General features: G+C 35.5%; 1 protein-coding gene across 1 annotated transcript; it reads right to left on the bottom strand.

Annotated features, from left to right (window-relative positions):
• Positions 1-809: 809 nt before the first annotated feature.
• LOC117329529 (leucine-rich repeat-containing protein 59-like) lies at positions 810-11,525 on the bottom strand. The gene is made up of 7 exons (XM_033887515.1): positions 11,379-11,525; positions 5,437-5,496; positions 4,908-5,171; positions 4,508-4,580; positions 3,692-3,850; positions 3,351-3,404; positions 810-2,584 (listed from the first exon to the last, which is right to left on the bottom strand). Exons 1-7 carry the CDS (start codon positions 11,469-11,471, stop codon positions 2,235-2,237), a joined length of 1,053 nt encoding a protein of 350 aa, XP_033743406.1. The 5' UTR covers positions 11,472-11,525; the 3' UTR covers positions 810-2,234.
• Between the last annotated feature and the right edge of the window lie 6,275 nt (positions 11,526-17,800).

Genomic DNA, 17,800 nt, shown 5'->3' with positions numbered 1-17,800 from the left:
GGTGACTCTGACCCCCAAGGGGCCAAATGAGCGGGGCCCAATAGGGGAAATAGTTGTAATTCCTTTAAATGGCTACAAGTAATAAAGGTATGAATGGATTTGAACTTAATTAAGTCAGAAACATCCTTGGGGGAAGAACAGATTTTGCATAAATGATGACTTTGACCCCCATGGGGCCAAAGGGGCGGGGCCCAATAGGGGAAATAGAGATAATTCCTTTAAATCGCTACTAGTCATTAAGTTATGAATGAATTTGAACCCAATTTGATCAGAAACATTCTTGGAGAAAGCAAAACAGATTTTGCATAAATGATGACTTTGAACCCCATGGGACCAAATGGATTGGGCCCCATAGGGGAAATAATGGTTATTCCTTTAAATCGCTACTAGTCATAAAGTTATGAATGCATGTTGTAAACTGGACTTCATAATCTTTTTAAAGCAGTTGGGATCCCCACACTTTAACCATATATAGCATTGTTTGAGGTTGACAAACAAAACGAATTGAATATGAACATTATTTTGATATTTGATCAAATCCAGTCAGGTGAGCGATACAGGCCCCATGGGCCTCTTGTTCTTCATTATGAAGCGAGTTTAAAGGATGTTGGGTTGAGCACAGACTTCATACTTGAGCATGAGAATAGTTTGATGAATATGGGCCTTGGTGTTTCTTAAGATACATGCTTCATCTTTAGTCATCATCAGAACTGATTCACTGGGAAACATTACTTAATCCTTGCATGTGAACTCAGTATGTACCCAGATCTGTTACATGTATCCAGCACAGAAAAGGTGAAAATCTGCAATGCTTGATTTAAGTTTTATTTCAAATTTCAAATACAATTCAATGAACATTAGGTAATTGTCAGCATGATATGAATTGTACTATGAAAATATAAAGGTGAAATTTCATCAAAAGGAACATACAACAGGCACTTTCTCATTTGTATTAAATGTCCTCAATTTTTAAATTGACTTCAATGACAAAGCTAGTAAAACAATATACAATGTACATAAGGTATATCCGTAAACATAATTGGGCATTTTGATGCAAGACTTTTCTAAATATATTTGTTCTATATCTACAAAAGTATGTGAAGCATGGCACCAAATCATACTTTATTGTGTACTATTGAAACATTTCCACTAAAATCACTACTGAAATAACAAAACTTTTAATATGGAATGTTCATGAAAATGAGTCAGTGATTTTCCAATTTCATTTTTTCTACAAATAAAGTTTTAATCTCACAATGTTCATTTTACAAAAAATTTAATTAAAAATTTTATTGTATTATTTTCTTAAAAATTGTCCAATTTGTAGTACAACTATCCAAAACTCGGGAACCACAAATGAATACAAAATTATGGAATTCATATTATGCAGTACAGTGCCTTTAATTTCTGATTTAAAACAATGCATTATTTTTGTGGAAATATAAAAACCAAGTCCAATACAGCATACACAGGTATATACATTCTGTATTGCATTTTTAGAATTGTTTGTTTACAAAGTGTCTTGGATACAGGAGAGCAAACTAGATAATTTCATTATTAAGCCCGAGTGTTTCTGAATAACCACGAATATATCCTTAAAAATAACCAGATATGTACATGTAATATTTATGTATATTAAATAGTACAAGGTGGTACTGTATGTGTGGTAATCAATGCTCAGCTATGATAAAACTCACTCCACTTTTTCATACTTAACATTCACCATTTAATCTCAAACACAAAATAATGTTGCTATAATATCAACAGTAAAAAAACTCTTTTTTTTTTTAAAAACATTTTGTGTGTCCATGGTGTTTAATTTATCAATACTGTAGCTGTACACTAAAATTTCATATTTTCACGATGCATTTTTTATATTGAAATATAGATTTTTTTTTTCATGATTCTTCTAAAAACAGAATGAAAATATGAATTAAATTGTATTACCTTATGACTTTTGGAAAACTCTAAATTTATAATGAACAAATCTTTGACTAGTGTATCATGCTGTATTTTATTCAATTAACAATGTCAGTAGATACATTGTAGGTATCACATCATTATCAAATGAAATCAGACATTGTTGATGAATTTTTAGCAAAAGAAATCAATCTTAGCACAACCCCTTTACCACTTAGCTGGAACCTTTATATAATGGCATGTTCAATTCAGTATTTTTTTTTTTTTAATACTTTTAAGACATTTAATCAACAATTTCAAACCTTTACCGTTTATCAGCTTTTATTTTTATCATCAGATTTCTTTGTTTTTTTATTCTTTGATTTTTTATTCTTTATGTCCCCTGATGATAATTTTGTATCAATGAAATCCTGAAGATTTTTGCTTTTCTCCAGACAAAATGATTTGACTTTCTGCCATGTTGGGTCTCCATATAAATTCCAAGGTGGTATGATGTAAGTGTTCCAATAAGGGCTTCCATATTTGTCCCAGACTGGTTTTACATGCTGGCTGTAGACTGGGTTAGCTTCTATTTCCTTCTGGTAAACATTGGCAGCTCCAATAAACAAAGCTATGATCAGAGAAAACATTGCCATCCACAATAACCAAGAACAGCATCCTCCACCTGTAATTAAAAACAATATAAAATGTAAAATATTTAAACTTTTTTCCTTTTATAACAATTCAATGTGAATGATCAAATTTATATTAATTACTCTCTTTTTTCCTGGAAGGAAGATCAGTTGAGCAGGTGGCCCAATACAGTACATTTTAATGTCAGATTGAAGAATTGAACCCAGGTTGCCTAGATGAAAGGCGAGTGTTACTATTGTACCGCCTGATCAACCAATAATTAATTAACATTGCTGAAGATTACACAATATGCATGCACAATACATGTATCATAACCCATATGGCTGCTAAGAAATTATATTTTTTTTACAGTATAATGAGGCCTTAAAAACTAGTTCACTACTGTAAGTATTGTCAAACATTTTCATAATTCCAGAGGATTAATAAAGTTTTCTCAGTAACAGTAATGCATATTTTTGTTTAAAATAAAACCCCAGGGGACTTAAATGACATTAATTATTGATAAAATTCAACAAATATTTATACATTGATGAATCTTTGACTCAAAGTTGAGGTTGGATTTACTGTTTTTCCCTGAACCATCATGACCTATTGCCATATATGGTGATGCTCATAATCTTATTTTTGCATACATGTAGATCATTGCAAGTTACTCAACAATTTTACATGGGATTAGCCGTATGAATATGCTGTATTATTAATCTATAAGAAAACAATATACATGTATCTTAAACAGTATTGTACAATTTTATGGCCATAATTTGTCTAAACATATACTCAAAGGGAAATAACTCTACCTTTCTGGTGAGACTGTCTCTGTTGTTGTTTCCCATCAACTTCAACTTCCTCAACTGAAAACAATTTAAAAAATATTACTTACTGCCAGTAATACAATTTGTTATCAAGAAATGGACAAATGATTAAACAATTAACATGCATAATCTGACATTCAAGAAACTAGTTTCACATATGAAATTAACAATCTACCATAATTTTATCCTACCAGTACTCAAAAGACAAATCAGACCAGTTGGAAAATATAGAATTCCGGAATAGATTTACATCTTGAAATCTAAAACATAGGAGCAACTACAAATTTATGTAAAATATCAGTAGCAAAAACTGAAGAACGTCTAACCTTCTTCCTCTTCCTCCTCAAATGTGTTTTCCTTTGGTTGGTGATTCATCTGTCGTTCTTCTTGCTGCTGTCTCTGGCGTTCTAACTTTGCTTGTTTACGTCTTTCACGTTTTAGCTGCATTTCTTCTTCCTCCAAAGCTTTCTCTGCTGCCTCTCGCTCTATTGTTAAAACATGAATTATTTTCATAATAAATTTAATAAATTTTGTAGTCAAAACATCTACCAGGGAATTTGGTACAAAATAAACTACATCTATGAAGTATCCCAGTCTTCATTATATTGAACTAATGTGCCCTTTCTAGCTTTATGGCATTTTTGTTATTACTATTTTGTACTCCATCACTCATCAAATGAAATTTCTTTTACACTGCTATCACCGAGTGTATTTATGCAATTTGGAAAGATGAAAGAAATGGAGATGATGGTTTTCTTATAAAATTAATTAATCATTTCATATTTGTTTCCCTGTTTGCTGGGTTTATCCCCCTGTGAACAGCCAGGATCATTTTGAGGCAGGTTCTCCTTGAAGTAGTTGGTGATTACCTCACTGAACAACATACAGGAGGCCTGTTGCATGCCACCCAAAGCAATTAGGGTAAAGTGTCTTGCCAAATGACACAACCATGACAGCACAGATCAGCCCATTCCCAGCTTTCCGAGAAATACAAACCGCTATCGGTAGGGGGCATTGAACCATGCACCTCAGATCTTCACACTGAGGTTACATGGCTGGCTCTCTAACCAACTGAGGTATCGAGGCCCATATCAATTCATTAAGAGTGTCTAAAAGCAATAGGTTTGCGAGGAAGAACATACCTCTTTGGATGGTAAGTTTTCTCTGTTTCTCTCTTTCCACAGCAGAATTGATACCTTTCATGTAGTCTAAAACCTGTGTAACAATAATCAGTAGCAAGTATATCAGGTGTTTGTTTAACAATGTTATTTAGTGAAAACATTTGGCTAAGCTTAAGGTGTTCTTTTCAAAAGAGGTTGATAGTAGTGGAAAATGTAAAAATATCTTTTAAGAACAGTTATTTCACTGTTTTTAGGGTAGAAATTTTGGGCTTCAAGCATTCTTAACAATGATCTTTTTAAAGAAAATTCCCAGTAAGAAAAAAATGTAAAATAAAATTCTTTATCAAATGTATTCAGATAACAAAGCACAGCAGATAAGGCAGTGTAGTATTAGACCCATATCACCTTAAATAAACCTTACCCTTTGAGCACACTTTTTACATTGAGCTTCGTCCAGGCAGTCACCAGCAACTTTCTTGAGATCGTCCTTCATTGGATTATCTTTGAGATCCAGCCATTTGAGTTTTCGTAGCTGGAAGAAGCTAATAGGGAGGACAGAGAGCTGGTTACCTAGAAGATCAAGGTGCTGAAGATTCTGAAGCTGACCAAATTGATTCGGGAGTTCCTGGAGCTGATTTTTACTCAGGTCTATCTTCACTAGGTGTATAAGGCTACAGAAGGCATCCTACAACATAAAACAGACAGGTTCACATCAAGGTCATCCAAAAGTCAAAGATTATTTTGCTTTCTGGTCTTTTTTGTCAATGAAAACATACAAGTCTAGCAGTATTTTTCGCAGAGCGTTATACTCAATTATGAATGTTCTGGCAACATTAAGATTTTGAATAAAACCACAAATACAAATTAAACAATGCATTTTAGTTATTAACTGTTGTACCACTACATGACTGCCTATTACTAGGTCTCAGCTAGGAAATAATGAAACTTACAGGAAGGCTTGTTATGGCGTTACAAGACAAGTCGAGTCGTGTGGCTTTTGGTAAGACTGCCTGGAATATAAAAATGGATAATTACATATGTACATCTTAGAAATTGTATGTGTCTAAATGTAAGTACACACTTTATCCATTTCACAACAACTGTGAATGATGTTATATCAACTTGCACTAATCATGCTTGTTGGCCCTGATGGAAGTATGCTAAGAGTCTTACTGTGGGAGGAAACCAGAGTATATTTGGTTTATTTTGTTTTATGTATTACAGTCAGGGTCATTTAAGGATGTGCCAGGTTTTGGAGGTGGAGAAAAGTCAGAGTACCAGGAGAAAAACCAATTGCCTACGGTCAGTACCATGCAACTGCCCCACATAGGTTTCAAACTCTCTGTCCAGAGGTGGATGGCTAGTGATAGTATCGGAACACCTTAACAACTTGACCATCGCAGGGCCCCAGAGTATATATAGTAACCGAGGAAAACACACATGGTTAAGCAGGTGACCCTATACCTTTTCATGTCCGATCGGGGAATTAAACCCTGGCTGCCTCAGTGAAAGGAGAATGCACCATGTGTTAACACTGTGCCACCTGACCACCAATATATTAAACATGTAAAATAAACTATAGGGGAAAAACTGCATTTTCCTTGTTATCTGGTTTACCACTACCAGGATACAGCAGAAACTTGCAGTGTATAAGTTTTGAGATATGTTCTGAAATCCGGGGTTGAAGTTTACATACTGTTTTCTGAAATTTAATAATACATATTCAAATATATAGAGGATATTGGACATGTATTTTGTGAAAATTGGGATGATTCTAGGTCAGGCATATGATACACATGAGAATTTTGCAGAAAGTGGGTGCAATAACATGACACTGTATTCAACATATAATTGATTTTGAAATGACAACTGAATCATATCACTATAAGCACACTTTACATGTGGGTTTGATTCTTGTTGGTGTCCCGTGTTTTTACTGTTCTCCCTTATCTTTGATCTTTTTAATCTTTTTTATTTTCCCCTATCTGGCTATCTGTAGTGAGCTGGATGTCATGACATCAACATATGATACAATAAGATATTGATAAGGCCACACCAACTTGATAAGTAGTTCTTCACAAATTAAACTTTTAAAACGAGAACGAGAGGGAAGTTTTTTTTAAATTAAATTAAATTTTTTTATTTTCCATAAATCATGAGCGAGCGGTACAAAATATGGTACAAATTAATATATTGTTTTGTTTCTCAAAAATATAGGTTTTTTGTACGTAAACATAACCAATTATACACTAAAACACATAACATGAATGCTGTAAGACTATATAATGCATAACTCCAGAAAGAGAAGAGGAGAAAAAAAAAAAAAAAAAAAAACATTATGCAAAATTCATTTTTAAAAAACAAGATAGAAGTTTGATATCTATGCTAGCCTGCCATAGAGTAATCACAGTGACATCCCAAAAATAAAATAAAACAAGTTTTACATCATAACAGTAAAAGTAAATTGGAAGGTCCACGTCATTACAACTTCTGAAAGTTTTAGATGAATGTACTGGACAAGTAGATAATAGGCATTCAATCGATTGTATATATATGGATTTCCAGAAGGCGTTCGATACTGTTCCGCACAAAAGACTTTTAAGCAAAATGTCATCTTATGGAATCAGTGAAACATTTATCAAATAGACGGCCAGCTTCATCGACAATCTCTATCTTTCGATGAACATATAAGTACCCAAGTTAAGTAAGCAAATTCTATGTTTGGATTAATAAGACGGTCTTTTAATTTTCTAAATGAATCCAACTTCCTGTTGCTGTACAAGACTCTAGTTAGAGTCCATCTCGAATATGGAAATGCTGTATGGCACCTATATAAAGTTAAGCACATTGATATGATTGAAGCTGTACACAGAGGGCAACCAAGCAGTTACCTGGATTTAGGGACATGTCCTATTCCGATAGACTGAAAAGGCTCAAATTACCTACACTCGCTTTCAGACGGATGAGGGGCGATATGATAGAAGTCTACAAATTGACTAGCAATATCAGCGATATCAAAGCTGCAGACTTTCTCAAGCTCTGTAGCGACGAGGTTCAAAAACACGGAACAAGAGGACACGATAAAAAGTTATATCCGCAGCATTCTCGGCTAGATATAATGAAACACTTTTTCTGTCTGCGCGATGTTAGAATATGGAACGATCTCCCAGAACATGTTGTCCTAGACCAACAGTAAATTCTTTCAAAAACAGACTAGATAATCATTGGGAAAAGCACGAACTTTTATATAACTATAAGTATGAAATTATATAGGAATTGTAACTGTTGTCACAATTTATTGATTTCATCTATTGTAATAATCATATTTCAGAGTCCGGTATAGAGGATCAAAGGGTCCTGCACTGGTAATAAAATTTATCTTATCTTATCAAATTAGATAAACTTCTACTTTTATTAATACAAATTAACTTGTGTAAATATTACCTACTACTCTATTGACTAGACATTTATAGGCTAGAATAAATTTACTTCCGGATACACCAATGCAATGTCATTTTCTCGGAATTAATAGTTACATTTTAATTTTTCATATGATTTCAACCATTCACAATTATGCACAAATTAAATCAATACAATATCATCAGTCAAGCAATGTCAGAATGCATACATGCACCACACTCACTGTAATATTGGTATACCTTTCAATATATTGTTACAGACTAAATACCTATTTGTTTAACTGTGTGTGAGAGTTATAACTTTATTGTCTATCCTTACATGAAGAACTGATTTTCTAACAAATACCCTGCATTTGGAAACAAAAGGATATGAGGGTTCATTGTTTTAATATATAATCATTTTTCTGAAATTTTATGCAAAAATGGACAATGCTGCATTGGTAATACAATACTTAAAACTAGAGAATTGTTTGTGAAACATGAATATGATCCCACCCCAACCAAATTATCACCTAAGAATATTTTCAAACAGATGAATAAAGTAAGTTATTACCAACTTGATCAAGGTTCATTTCAATCGGATGTCCATAGCGCTAGCTTTGTTAAAAGTTTTTATCCCCAAAAAAACATTACCAGAACGTGGAATTAAAAATATATTCTTCACACTTTCCCTACGTGTTCTGATAAATTGATGATAATAGTCAGCTTGACGAAGTTTCAATTCAGTTGGATGTTTTTAACTTTGGCTGGACATCGCCGAAAAAACAACATGTTTTTTCATGTTTTGATGTAGTCGCTGTAATTTAAATGCTTTATTTATGTACTCTTCGTTTACAAATGCAGGAATGACCCAATTTGAGGAGAACACTTACTTTTGAAATGGAAAAAAATATATCCGGATTTGTCAGAATGGTCCTTGCGAAAAACGGGAGCGGTAAAATTTTATTTTATTTTTCCATGTTCCTGTCCAAACCGCGAGCAGTTACTCCAATGAACTACTAATCAAATTGGAATGGCCTAAGTTTATTTCTGGCGCAGAACTTTAAAGTCCTCTACCAGATTCCAAATGAATGTAATTTCAATAATACATATAAAACAAGAGGCCCATGGGGCCTGTATCGCTCACCTGGTTGGATTTGACCAAATGTCAAAATAATGTTCATGTTCAATTCCTTTTGCTTGTTAACCTCAAACAATGCTATATATGGTTATAGTGTGGGGATTCCAACTGCTTTAAAGAAATAATGAAGTCCAGACTCTCTAAATGCACATGCATTTATAACTTTATGACTAGTAGCGATTTAAAGGAATTATCTCTATTTCCCCATTAGGCCCCGCCCCTTTGGCCCCTTGGGGGTCAGATTCACCATTTATGCAAAATCTGTTCCCCTTCCCCCAAGGATGTTCCTCACTAAATTTGGTTCAAATCCATTCATAACTTTATGACTAGTAGCAATTTAAAGGAATTACCTCTATTTCCCATATGGGGCCCCGCCCCTTTGGCCCCTCGGGGTCAGAGTCACCATTTATGCAAAATCTGTTCCCCTTCCCCCAATGATGTTTCTGACCAAATTGGGTTCAAATCCTTTCATAGCTTTATGACTAGTAGCGATTTAAAGGAATTACCTCTATTTCCCCTATGGGCCCTGCCCCTTTGGCCCCTCGGGGGTCAGAGTCATCATTTATGCAAAATCTGTTTCCCTTCACATAAGAATGTTTCTGACCAAATTGGGTTCAGATCTATTCTTAACTTTATGACTAGTAGCGATTTGAAGGAATTACCTCTATTTCCCCATTAGGCCCCGCCCCTTTGGCCCCTTGGGGGTCAAAGTCACCATTTATGCAAAATCTGTTCCCCTTCCCCAATGATGTTTCTGACCAAATTGGGTTCAAATCCTTTCATAACTTTATGACTAGTAGCGATTTGAAGGAATTACCTCTATTTCCCCATTAGGCCCCGCCCCTTTGGCCCCTTGGGGGTCAAAGTCACCATTTATGCAAAATCTGTTCCCCTTCCCCAATGATGTTTCTGACCAAATTGGGTTCAAATCCTTTCATAACGTTATGACTAGTAGCGATTTAAAGGAATTATCTCTATTTCCCCATTAGGCCCTGCACCTTTGGTCCCTCGGGGGTCAGAGTCACCATTTATGCAAAATCTGTTCCCCTTCCCACAAGAATGTTTCTGACCAAATTGGGTTCAAATCCATTCATAACTTTATGACTAGTAGCAATTTGAAGGAATTACCTCTATTTCTCCATTAGGCCCCGCCCTTTTGGCCCCTTGGAGGTCAGAGTCACCATTTATGCAAAATCTGTTCCCCTTTCCCCAATGATGTTTCTGACCAAATTGGGTTCAAATCCTTTCATAACTTTATGACTAGTAGCGATTTAAAGGAATTACCTCTATTTCCCCATTAGGCCCCGCCCCTTTGGTCCCTTCGGGGTCAGAGTCACCATTTATGCAAAATCTGTTCCCCTTCCCCCAAGAATGTTTCTGACCAAATTGGGTTTAAATCCATTGATAACTTTATGACTAGTAGCGATTTAAAGGAATTGCCTCAATTTCCCCTATTGGGCCCCGCCCCTCCGGCCCCTTGGGGTCAGTCACCATTTATGCAAAATCTGATCCCCTTCCGCCAAGGATGTTTCTGACCAAATTTGGTCAAAATCCAATGAAAACTTTTTGACTAGTAGCGATTTGAAGCAAATGTTGACTGACAGACGACGGATGCTGCACCATGGCATAAGCTCACCGGACCTTCGGTCCAGGTGAGCTAAAAAAAATATTTTCCACACATACTAACAATTCATGTTTTGATGACAGCTCATATTACCAATGAGTTCTTTATTTTCTAAGTGTCCGTCTTAAGCATTGTGGAAGGCATTACTGTTTTATGACTACATGATTTCTTCTGGTAAATTACTATTCCAGATTTTTAGTGTTCTTATTGAAAAATGGGATTCCTTATATGCTTAAGTTGTCGATGTCGATCACTTAGGGTAAATTTTCTTCTCTGGAGTGCAAAAAACATCTGCTGATACTTTCTTAGGAGTGCAAAAACACGATACTTTCCACGACAGAATCAGCTATGAACATCTAACCACCACCATCTAGTAGATTGGTACTATGTTTAATTTTCAACATAAGTAATATACTTCCTGATTAACATAAAGCGTTGCTACTTCTGTATTCTAACCATACATATACCTGACAAGGGAGATGTAATTTATAGAATCAGACAATTAGGGATCCGCCCCTAAGTATTTCACATGGACAAGGTAATTACAATATGTGAATGCACATGATATGGATCGATAATAAATATCTAGTACCGTAGATAGAGACTCCGACCCACTTCACAGTAACCATACTTTGCCTAACGTGAACCGGTTATCTGCTTACACACGAAGACAAACTGAAAGTACAAGTGTAACAGAGAAATAGACAGTTATATCTGTCAAATACTAACCAGCTCCTTCACAGGAACAACACTTAAATTGTTCAAACTTAGGTCCAACTCATTTCCCTCCAATTTATCGCGCATGCTGTTTTCTTTCGGCATCCTGAAATACGGTACAGTTACTTTCAGACGATTGTGACACACGCCGGAAGTACGTGTCAGTTACGCAGAGAATAATTTAAGAGCAGTCAAGCGGTCCATTGATTTGATTGGTCGTATTTCGAACCTATTTCTGGGACAATATAAATAATAACGTATGGTTACAATTCTATTACAAGAATGAAAAAAAAAAAATGGATTTCTATACTTTTATATAATCTAACAACAGGAGAAAAAAAATTTGACCCCATCCCCTCAAAATAAATGCTGTTGACCTTTGACCCCAACCACAAACTTCAGACATCAAATTTATTTTAATATAATTTTCTTTGGCTTATTTTAATCAAAGTGAAAGCAGAGACCCTGGTGAAAGACATCAAATCAGAACATGAATGTGATTGAAAATCTAAGGTCATTAATGAAACCCAATATTGGTTCCCAAATTTAAAATAAATCGTTGATATATACCTGCAAATACGCAATACTTGGCGAATAGTAGTCGCTAACACAAAGAAAATATGATCGGATTAATTCGTGATGTCGACCATAAAGCTTCATTGTGCGCCAAAGACTGTTATCGAAATACAACTGAAATATTGACAAATCATTAAACGTGTACTTTGCCATGTTTAGAAATTCAGTATTAGCGAAATTTCATTATACATGATGCAGGTAAATACAAAATTAACTGTAATAAAATCGACAACGTGACCTAATATTACAATATGTCCTGTTTAAACTTCTGTAGGAGTTAAACCCCTTGAAATGATACTGATTAATCTGTCCTCTTCAAAATCTATGGAAATCGATTTGATGAGTTGAATTAATTCATAACTGTACCGAAAAGGAGATGAAAGGGGGAGGGGGAAAAGCCCACGGGGCCTGCATCGCTCACATGAAAGTTCAGTGATTATGGTAAAGCAATACGATACATATTTACAATTACAATTAATACTTCTCTCTTTTTGGGGTCTACCTCTCACCATGTATTTCTGTCAACGTTTAACTTTCTGATTTCAAAGAGGATTCAAAACAAAACAACCGTTTTACAAACTTGGTTCCTCTTACCCATGGATGATTCAGACCAATTTACTCCAAAGGTCTCTCAGTCGTTCACGTCAATATAAATAGTAGCAATTTTTAGGTCACACGAGACGAGGTCTCCAGTGACCATACTCTAATCGCCCATCGTTGTCCGTCGTCCGTCCATAAACAAATTACGTTCCGATTTCTTATCCGAATCCTCTGTATCATCAGAGACATATCAGATTTTGCAGAAACATTCCATGACCAAAGGCCAACCAATATATTGTGAATTAGACGGTCCCCTCCCCCATGGAGCATGAGAGGCCGTGCAAAAAGTGGTCAAATTGTTTGAAACATTTGCGAACTCAGGTGACCGTTAAGGCCTGCGGGTCTCTTGTTAGGAAAAGTTGACGGACGACAGAAAAACAGACGGATGACGGACGCCGCACCAAGTCCTTCCATGTGAGCTAGAAAAGAAGGCCACGATTTTTTTTTTTACAGAAATACGACATGAAAACGTGACCAGGAGGTTAACCAAAGAAACACTAAGGTAATTTTCGCGTGTAGTTGCTTCTGTGATATTGTTACAGAAAGGTCATATAGATAAATCGTTTAAAAAGACACACAATAAATAAATAACATAAATTATAAAAACTTTAATATCTACAAGTACTGATTTGGTGCATTTGTGTTATTCTATGTCGCTACCATAGGGACTTGGTTTGAATACCTACCACACAATATGTTTACATATATGGTCGTGCCAAGTCCCTGTGATTACATTTATCAAGTAAAGGTAGAACAAGACCTATACTTTATTCGTTTTCGAAAATATCTAAACATGATTTTCATTTATTTTGTTAATTTGTGAGATAAGACCAACGAGTAATTCAATAAAGAATTTATTGCAGAAATTCCTTCAGTCTTGTTTACATTAGTGGTAAATATATATATATATGTATATATAAAACAATATGGTAAGTTGATCATTATTAATGGTTTGCTAACTGGCTAATATTTTAATCATTACATTATGAAAAGTCGTAATTGGAAGATAAACATATCTTTTTCACGAAATTCACCATGACCGGGCGAGTATCGACTTACGCCAGTCAGGTAAACAGGTACACAGATGTCTCGACACGCGCGCGACTTGACATGATCATCACGTGCACCTGCTCGTGTTCACGCACATGGACGGACGTGGAGTTCAGCGAACCTTTACAATCACAGGACACGAAGAAACTTTTATTTGAACAGGTAAATACTTAGAAAATGTTATAAAACGCATTGTATTAGTATATATACTGTATACGATGTGGTGATTTGCGATGTCAAGATGATTGTCAATGTATTAGGGGTAGGGTAGGGGAAGAAGTCACACTGTTTGTCACATATACGGAACATAGGTTTATAAAAAAAATCATATAAGTTAAAAAAAAACCTACACAGTTTAAACCTTTTGGCTGCTACCTGCCCTTGAGCAGATTTCTAACGTTCAAGATCATTCCCAGCAGGAAACTAAAATATACCTACAAGAATTTCCTAACTTTTTTTTAAAGATTAATATGGAAAAAAGGCTGAAACCAAGACAGAAAAACAAAACGTGAGTCTCCCTGCATGTCTCCACTTGCCCACGAAATATGTACATATTTTCGTTAAATGTTTAAACTGGAAACAATATTGTGGTATATTTTCCAACTACTGTATCCTTTCCGAGGTCACATGAAGTGGATGCTTTTTATTGAAGTTTAATAATTAAGTAAACACACTTTAAGCTTTGGCATCGACAAGTTTGAAAATAACACACCATATATATTTTCCTCCTAGAATATGATTTCCGTCGGAAATGAACACATTATTTACGTGTAACGGACACATGTACATATCTCGTCATTGTTGTCTCTCTCTTTCACATCTTTCCTATACTTTGATTTTCCACAATAAACCGCGTTTTGATTGATAAGAAGAAGACAGCTGAAAGGTATGTATGTGTAAGTATGGTCGATTTATATATAAAACTCTTTACGGTTATCACCCTGTCATTCACTGTACTGCTTTACAATTATCAATAAATACATATTGTTTCTATCAAAATCCGTGTGGGTGTTGTCTTAATTGAATCGCGATTTTTTACAAGACAATTGAACACGAAGACACGGAGAAGATCACAGTAAGTACCCAGCATGCGTCCCACTGGCCATTTCCTGTTGTAATTAACACTTCCGTTTTCTTTCATCTTTCTCTCTTCGTTTTGTTGAATGTTATAAAACTAATGCCATCATAAATCTAAATGATGTATTAAACCACCATGTCTTAAATCCCATTACCATATATAGTATGAAACATTTCACACAGAATGGAACACGGAGATAACGTAAGATGGCATTGTATACCGGAACTAGACTGAACTAGACTGATCTGAACGCCGTTGACTAAGAAGTTCAAATGGTCCGAGCGTCTGGCGAGAGTTCAGAGGTCCTGGTTCCGAGTTCCGGTTGGGTCGTTGCATTTTTTCTTCTCTGTAACATTTAGTGCCCAGTTAAATAACCAAGGAGGTCGTATATGGTCCCGTGTTTGTCTTCGGGGTCGAATACTTTGTTGAAGAAGGAGGAGCGTATCAGAACTCTATTGGGTTGAACGGCGCGGTGGCTTGGTAGCTCAAATGGTTAAAGGTTCTCTAGAGTTCGGAGGTCCCGGGTTCGAGTCCCGATCTGGTCGTTGTATTTTTCTCTCCTGGTATAGTATCATGACAATTAAGTTTCCAGCGTGTAGGAAATTTCAAAATACATTGTCTCACTTTGTTTTTCTGGGTTTCGTGAGGTGTATCTTTTTTAACATAAATGTATGCTAATTATGATTATGACAAAAATACTGGCGAGGTGGTATAACGGTCACCTCCCAACCAAAACAAGTATGTGTCAGACGGTTAAGGACGTAGAACGGTACCTTGTAACCTTGTATGTTACCTGCATGTATGATTGTCGTCAGTACTATTGTACTGTGTTATCATATAACTATCTAAATCTGGCATTCCTTTTTCGGAAATTTCGAAATCGGGGATTTTCTTTGCCGCGCGGTTTTCTTGTGTATTTATTTTTAGGATTGCAGCGCAACTGTTATCTATGTTCAGCTATTAATACTCTCTGACCAAATATCTCGGCGATTTCTTTCAACTATCACTGAAAAGAATTTATAAGGCAATGTAAAAACGGCGTACATATTTTACGCGAGGGGATACGGATATTCTTATCGTTCAGAAGAGAAATTATGAAGAACAACATCAACATTGAGGTTATGTAGAAGAAACCCGTCTTCAGTAACCAGCATCCACGGTATTTGAATTAAAACAAGAACATGCTATAACATAAACTACATGCAGTGTGTAGTGTCATTATAATTAGGTTTCATTATTGTTGGTCTAACAGAACGATTAAATTGAAATTTTTTGAAAGGAAACTTCAATATGTCAGTAGCCAAAATAGCTGTTCATTTGAAAGTTCTCTCACGTATCTAAAACATCATTTCCTTTAAAGCAAACGATGATACATTTTGTATGGACGTGGAACCTGGATAATCCGGACCCTCCGATAAAAGACAAAGGTTTACAACCAGGAAGAGGTCGGATTAGATGAAGATATTGGTGGTTTTGATTGTCGACTCCTTCTTACAACACAGACGGCCCTTGCTGTTTAAGGTTTAAAATCAGAATATGTAAGTTAATGCAGTAGTACCTTTGCTTTGCATTGTAGGGATAAATTTGTACCTGCTGCCCCCATCAAATGATTAGTAATATACATGTATTGATAATTCTTCCAGAGAGTAGATTATGAACTGAATTGGACTTCAATGAACTATTACAAGACCAGTCTCCCGGACCGTACGAAACATATTGTTTAACAGGTTTGTATATTAGAGAATGTCATGAGACGGTGTGCCGCTCAAGTTAACATTAGATAGTGGATGATCGACGATGATAGGCTGGTCTGAGCTGTCACGTGGTCATTGTATTGCGGATAGGGTGGAAGAACGGGTACAGGTTGTACGCTTGTAGTGTTATGAATAAGGTATTGAAACCTATACAGCTTAACAGTTTTATTTGCTTACTTGTGCAGATTTCTAACATTTCAGATAGTTTCTCTCTCGCCTTGGACGAAAGTCGCGGAAGCGAGATTGTAGTGTTAGTATTTCCGGCGGCGACAGCGACCTCCTTTACATTTCACTTTAAAGTTCAAACAGTGTAAGTCCAACTTTAACCAAACTTGCTACATAGTTTACATATTGGATATCTCAGCAACCCTTCATTTACAGACTACTAGAATAATTGTATGGTTCAGTGACTCTCGAAATTACGGATGCTGGGAAGCTAGACTGAAGTTCTGTGTTTAGCTCAGTTTCTCTAAAAGCATAAGTGTTATTCTAGTAAAATCTGGGATATAGTTGTATAGTAGTAAGGATATCTCAATACGCCATACAGATTATTTTGAACACTTACATTGTTTCGTGAATTTTGCGGTTAAGATAATTAGAATTTGAGAAATTATCAAAGCCTATTTTATGCTTCTCCAACTGACTTACAAACAAGTTTATAGTCAAAATAGAACAAGTTTTATAAAATACTAGATCAATTTACTTCTCACTTTTCGGGAAGAGTACTTATTTGGTAAAAATGTCATATTTGGGTTTTTTTGCAATGCGTCCATATAATGTATTCAGGGTTTTCTCATACCATTATATATATACTGTATAAACGTGGAGGTTTGTTAGTTGTGTTGGGAAACAAACAGAATTTTCTATGAATTTTGGAGTTTGCTTAAAAATTACTAAACTACTAAACTGACAAAGCGGAGCAGGCAATACATGTACACTGTACATGTATATGTAAAAGTAGAGAGTATAAATTCACCTTACCAGCTCGGAATTTTCTTTTTTCCCTAGTGGTGGGATGTTTGCGTTGAGATATATTTATTATTCCTATTACACATTTAATTACTTGCAGTACTTATTAGATGATTTTCGTGAACATAAATCTCCTTACTTTTACAGATGGGTGTGTAAAGCTGAAATAAAGACAGAAACTAACGTGAGTCTCCCTGCATGTCCCCACTGCCCCACAAAATATGTACATACGTCAGTTACACGCTCAAACTGAAAACAACATTGTGGGATTTGGCAACTATTGGTTATATTCTGAAATAACAGATGACAGCATTATTGTAATGATGTTATTCCGAGTTCTCGACCTAAAATTGTTGTCTGTTAACGTGTAATTAACGAGCACATGTACATATTTTGATTTTGTTGTC

Source organism: Pecten maximus, chromosome 6 (assembly GCF_902652985.1).
Source record: "Pecten maximus chromosome 6, xPecMax1.1, whole genome shotgun sequence".
NCBI lineage: Eukaryota > Metazoa > Mollusca > Bivalvia > Pectinida > Pectinidae > Pecten > Pecten maximus.
This window is presented reverse-complemented; position numbering and strand designations above follow the sequence as displayed.

Bases quoted from the DNA above. Each gene is read 5' to 3' on its own strand.
- LOC117329529 (XM_033887515.1), bottom strand. From the start codon at position 11,471: ATGCCGAAAGAAAACAGCATGCGCGATAAATTGGAGGGAAATGAGTTG. The intron at 5,497-11,378 runs GTTAGTATTTGA...TTTATATTCCAG, and splicing joins TTGTTCCTGTGAAGGAGCTG to GCAGTCTTACCAAAAGCCAC. The intron at 5,172-5,436 runs GTAAGTTTCATT...TTTATGTTGTAG, and splicing joins ACGCCATAACAAGCCTTCCT to GATGCCTTCTGTAGCCTTAT.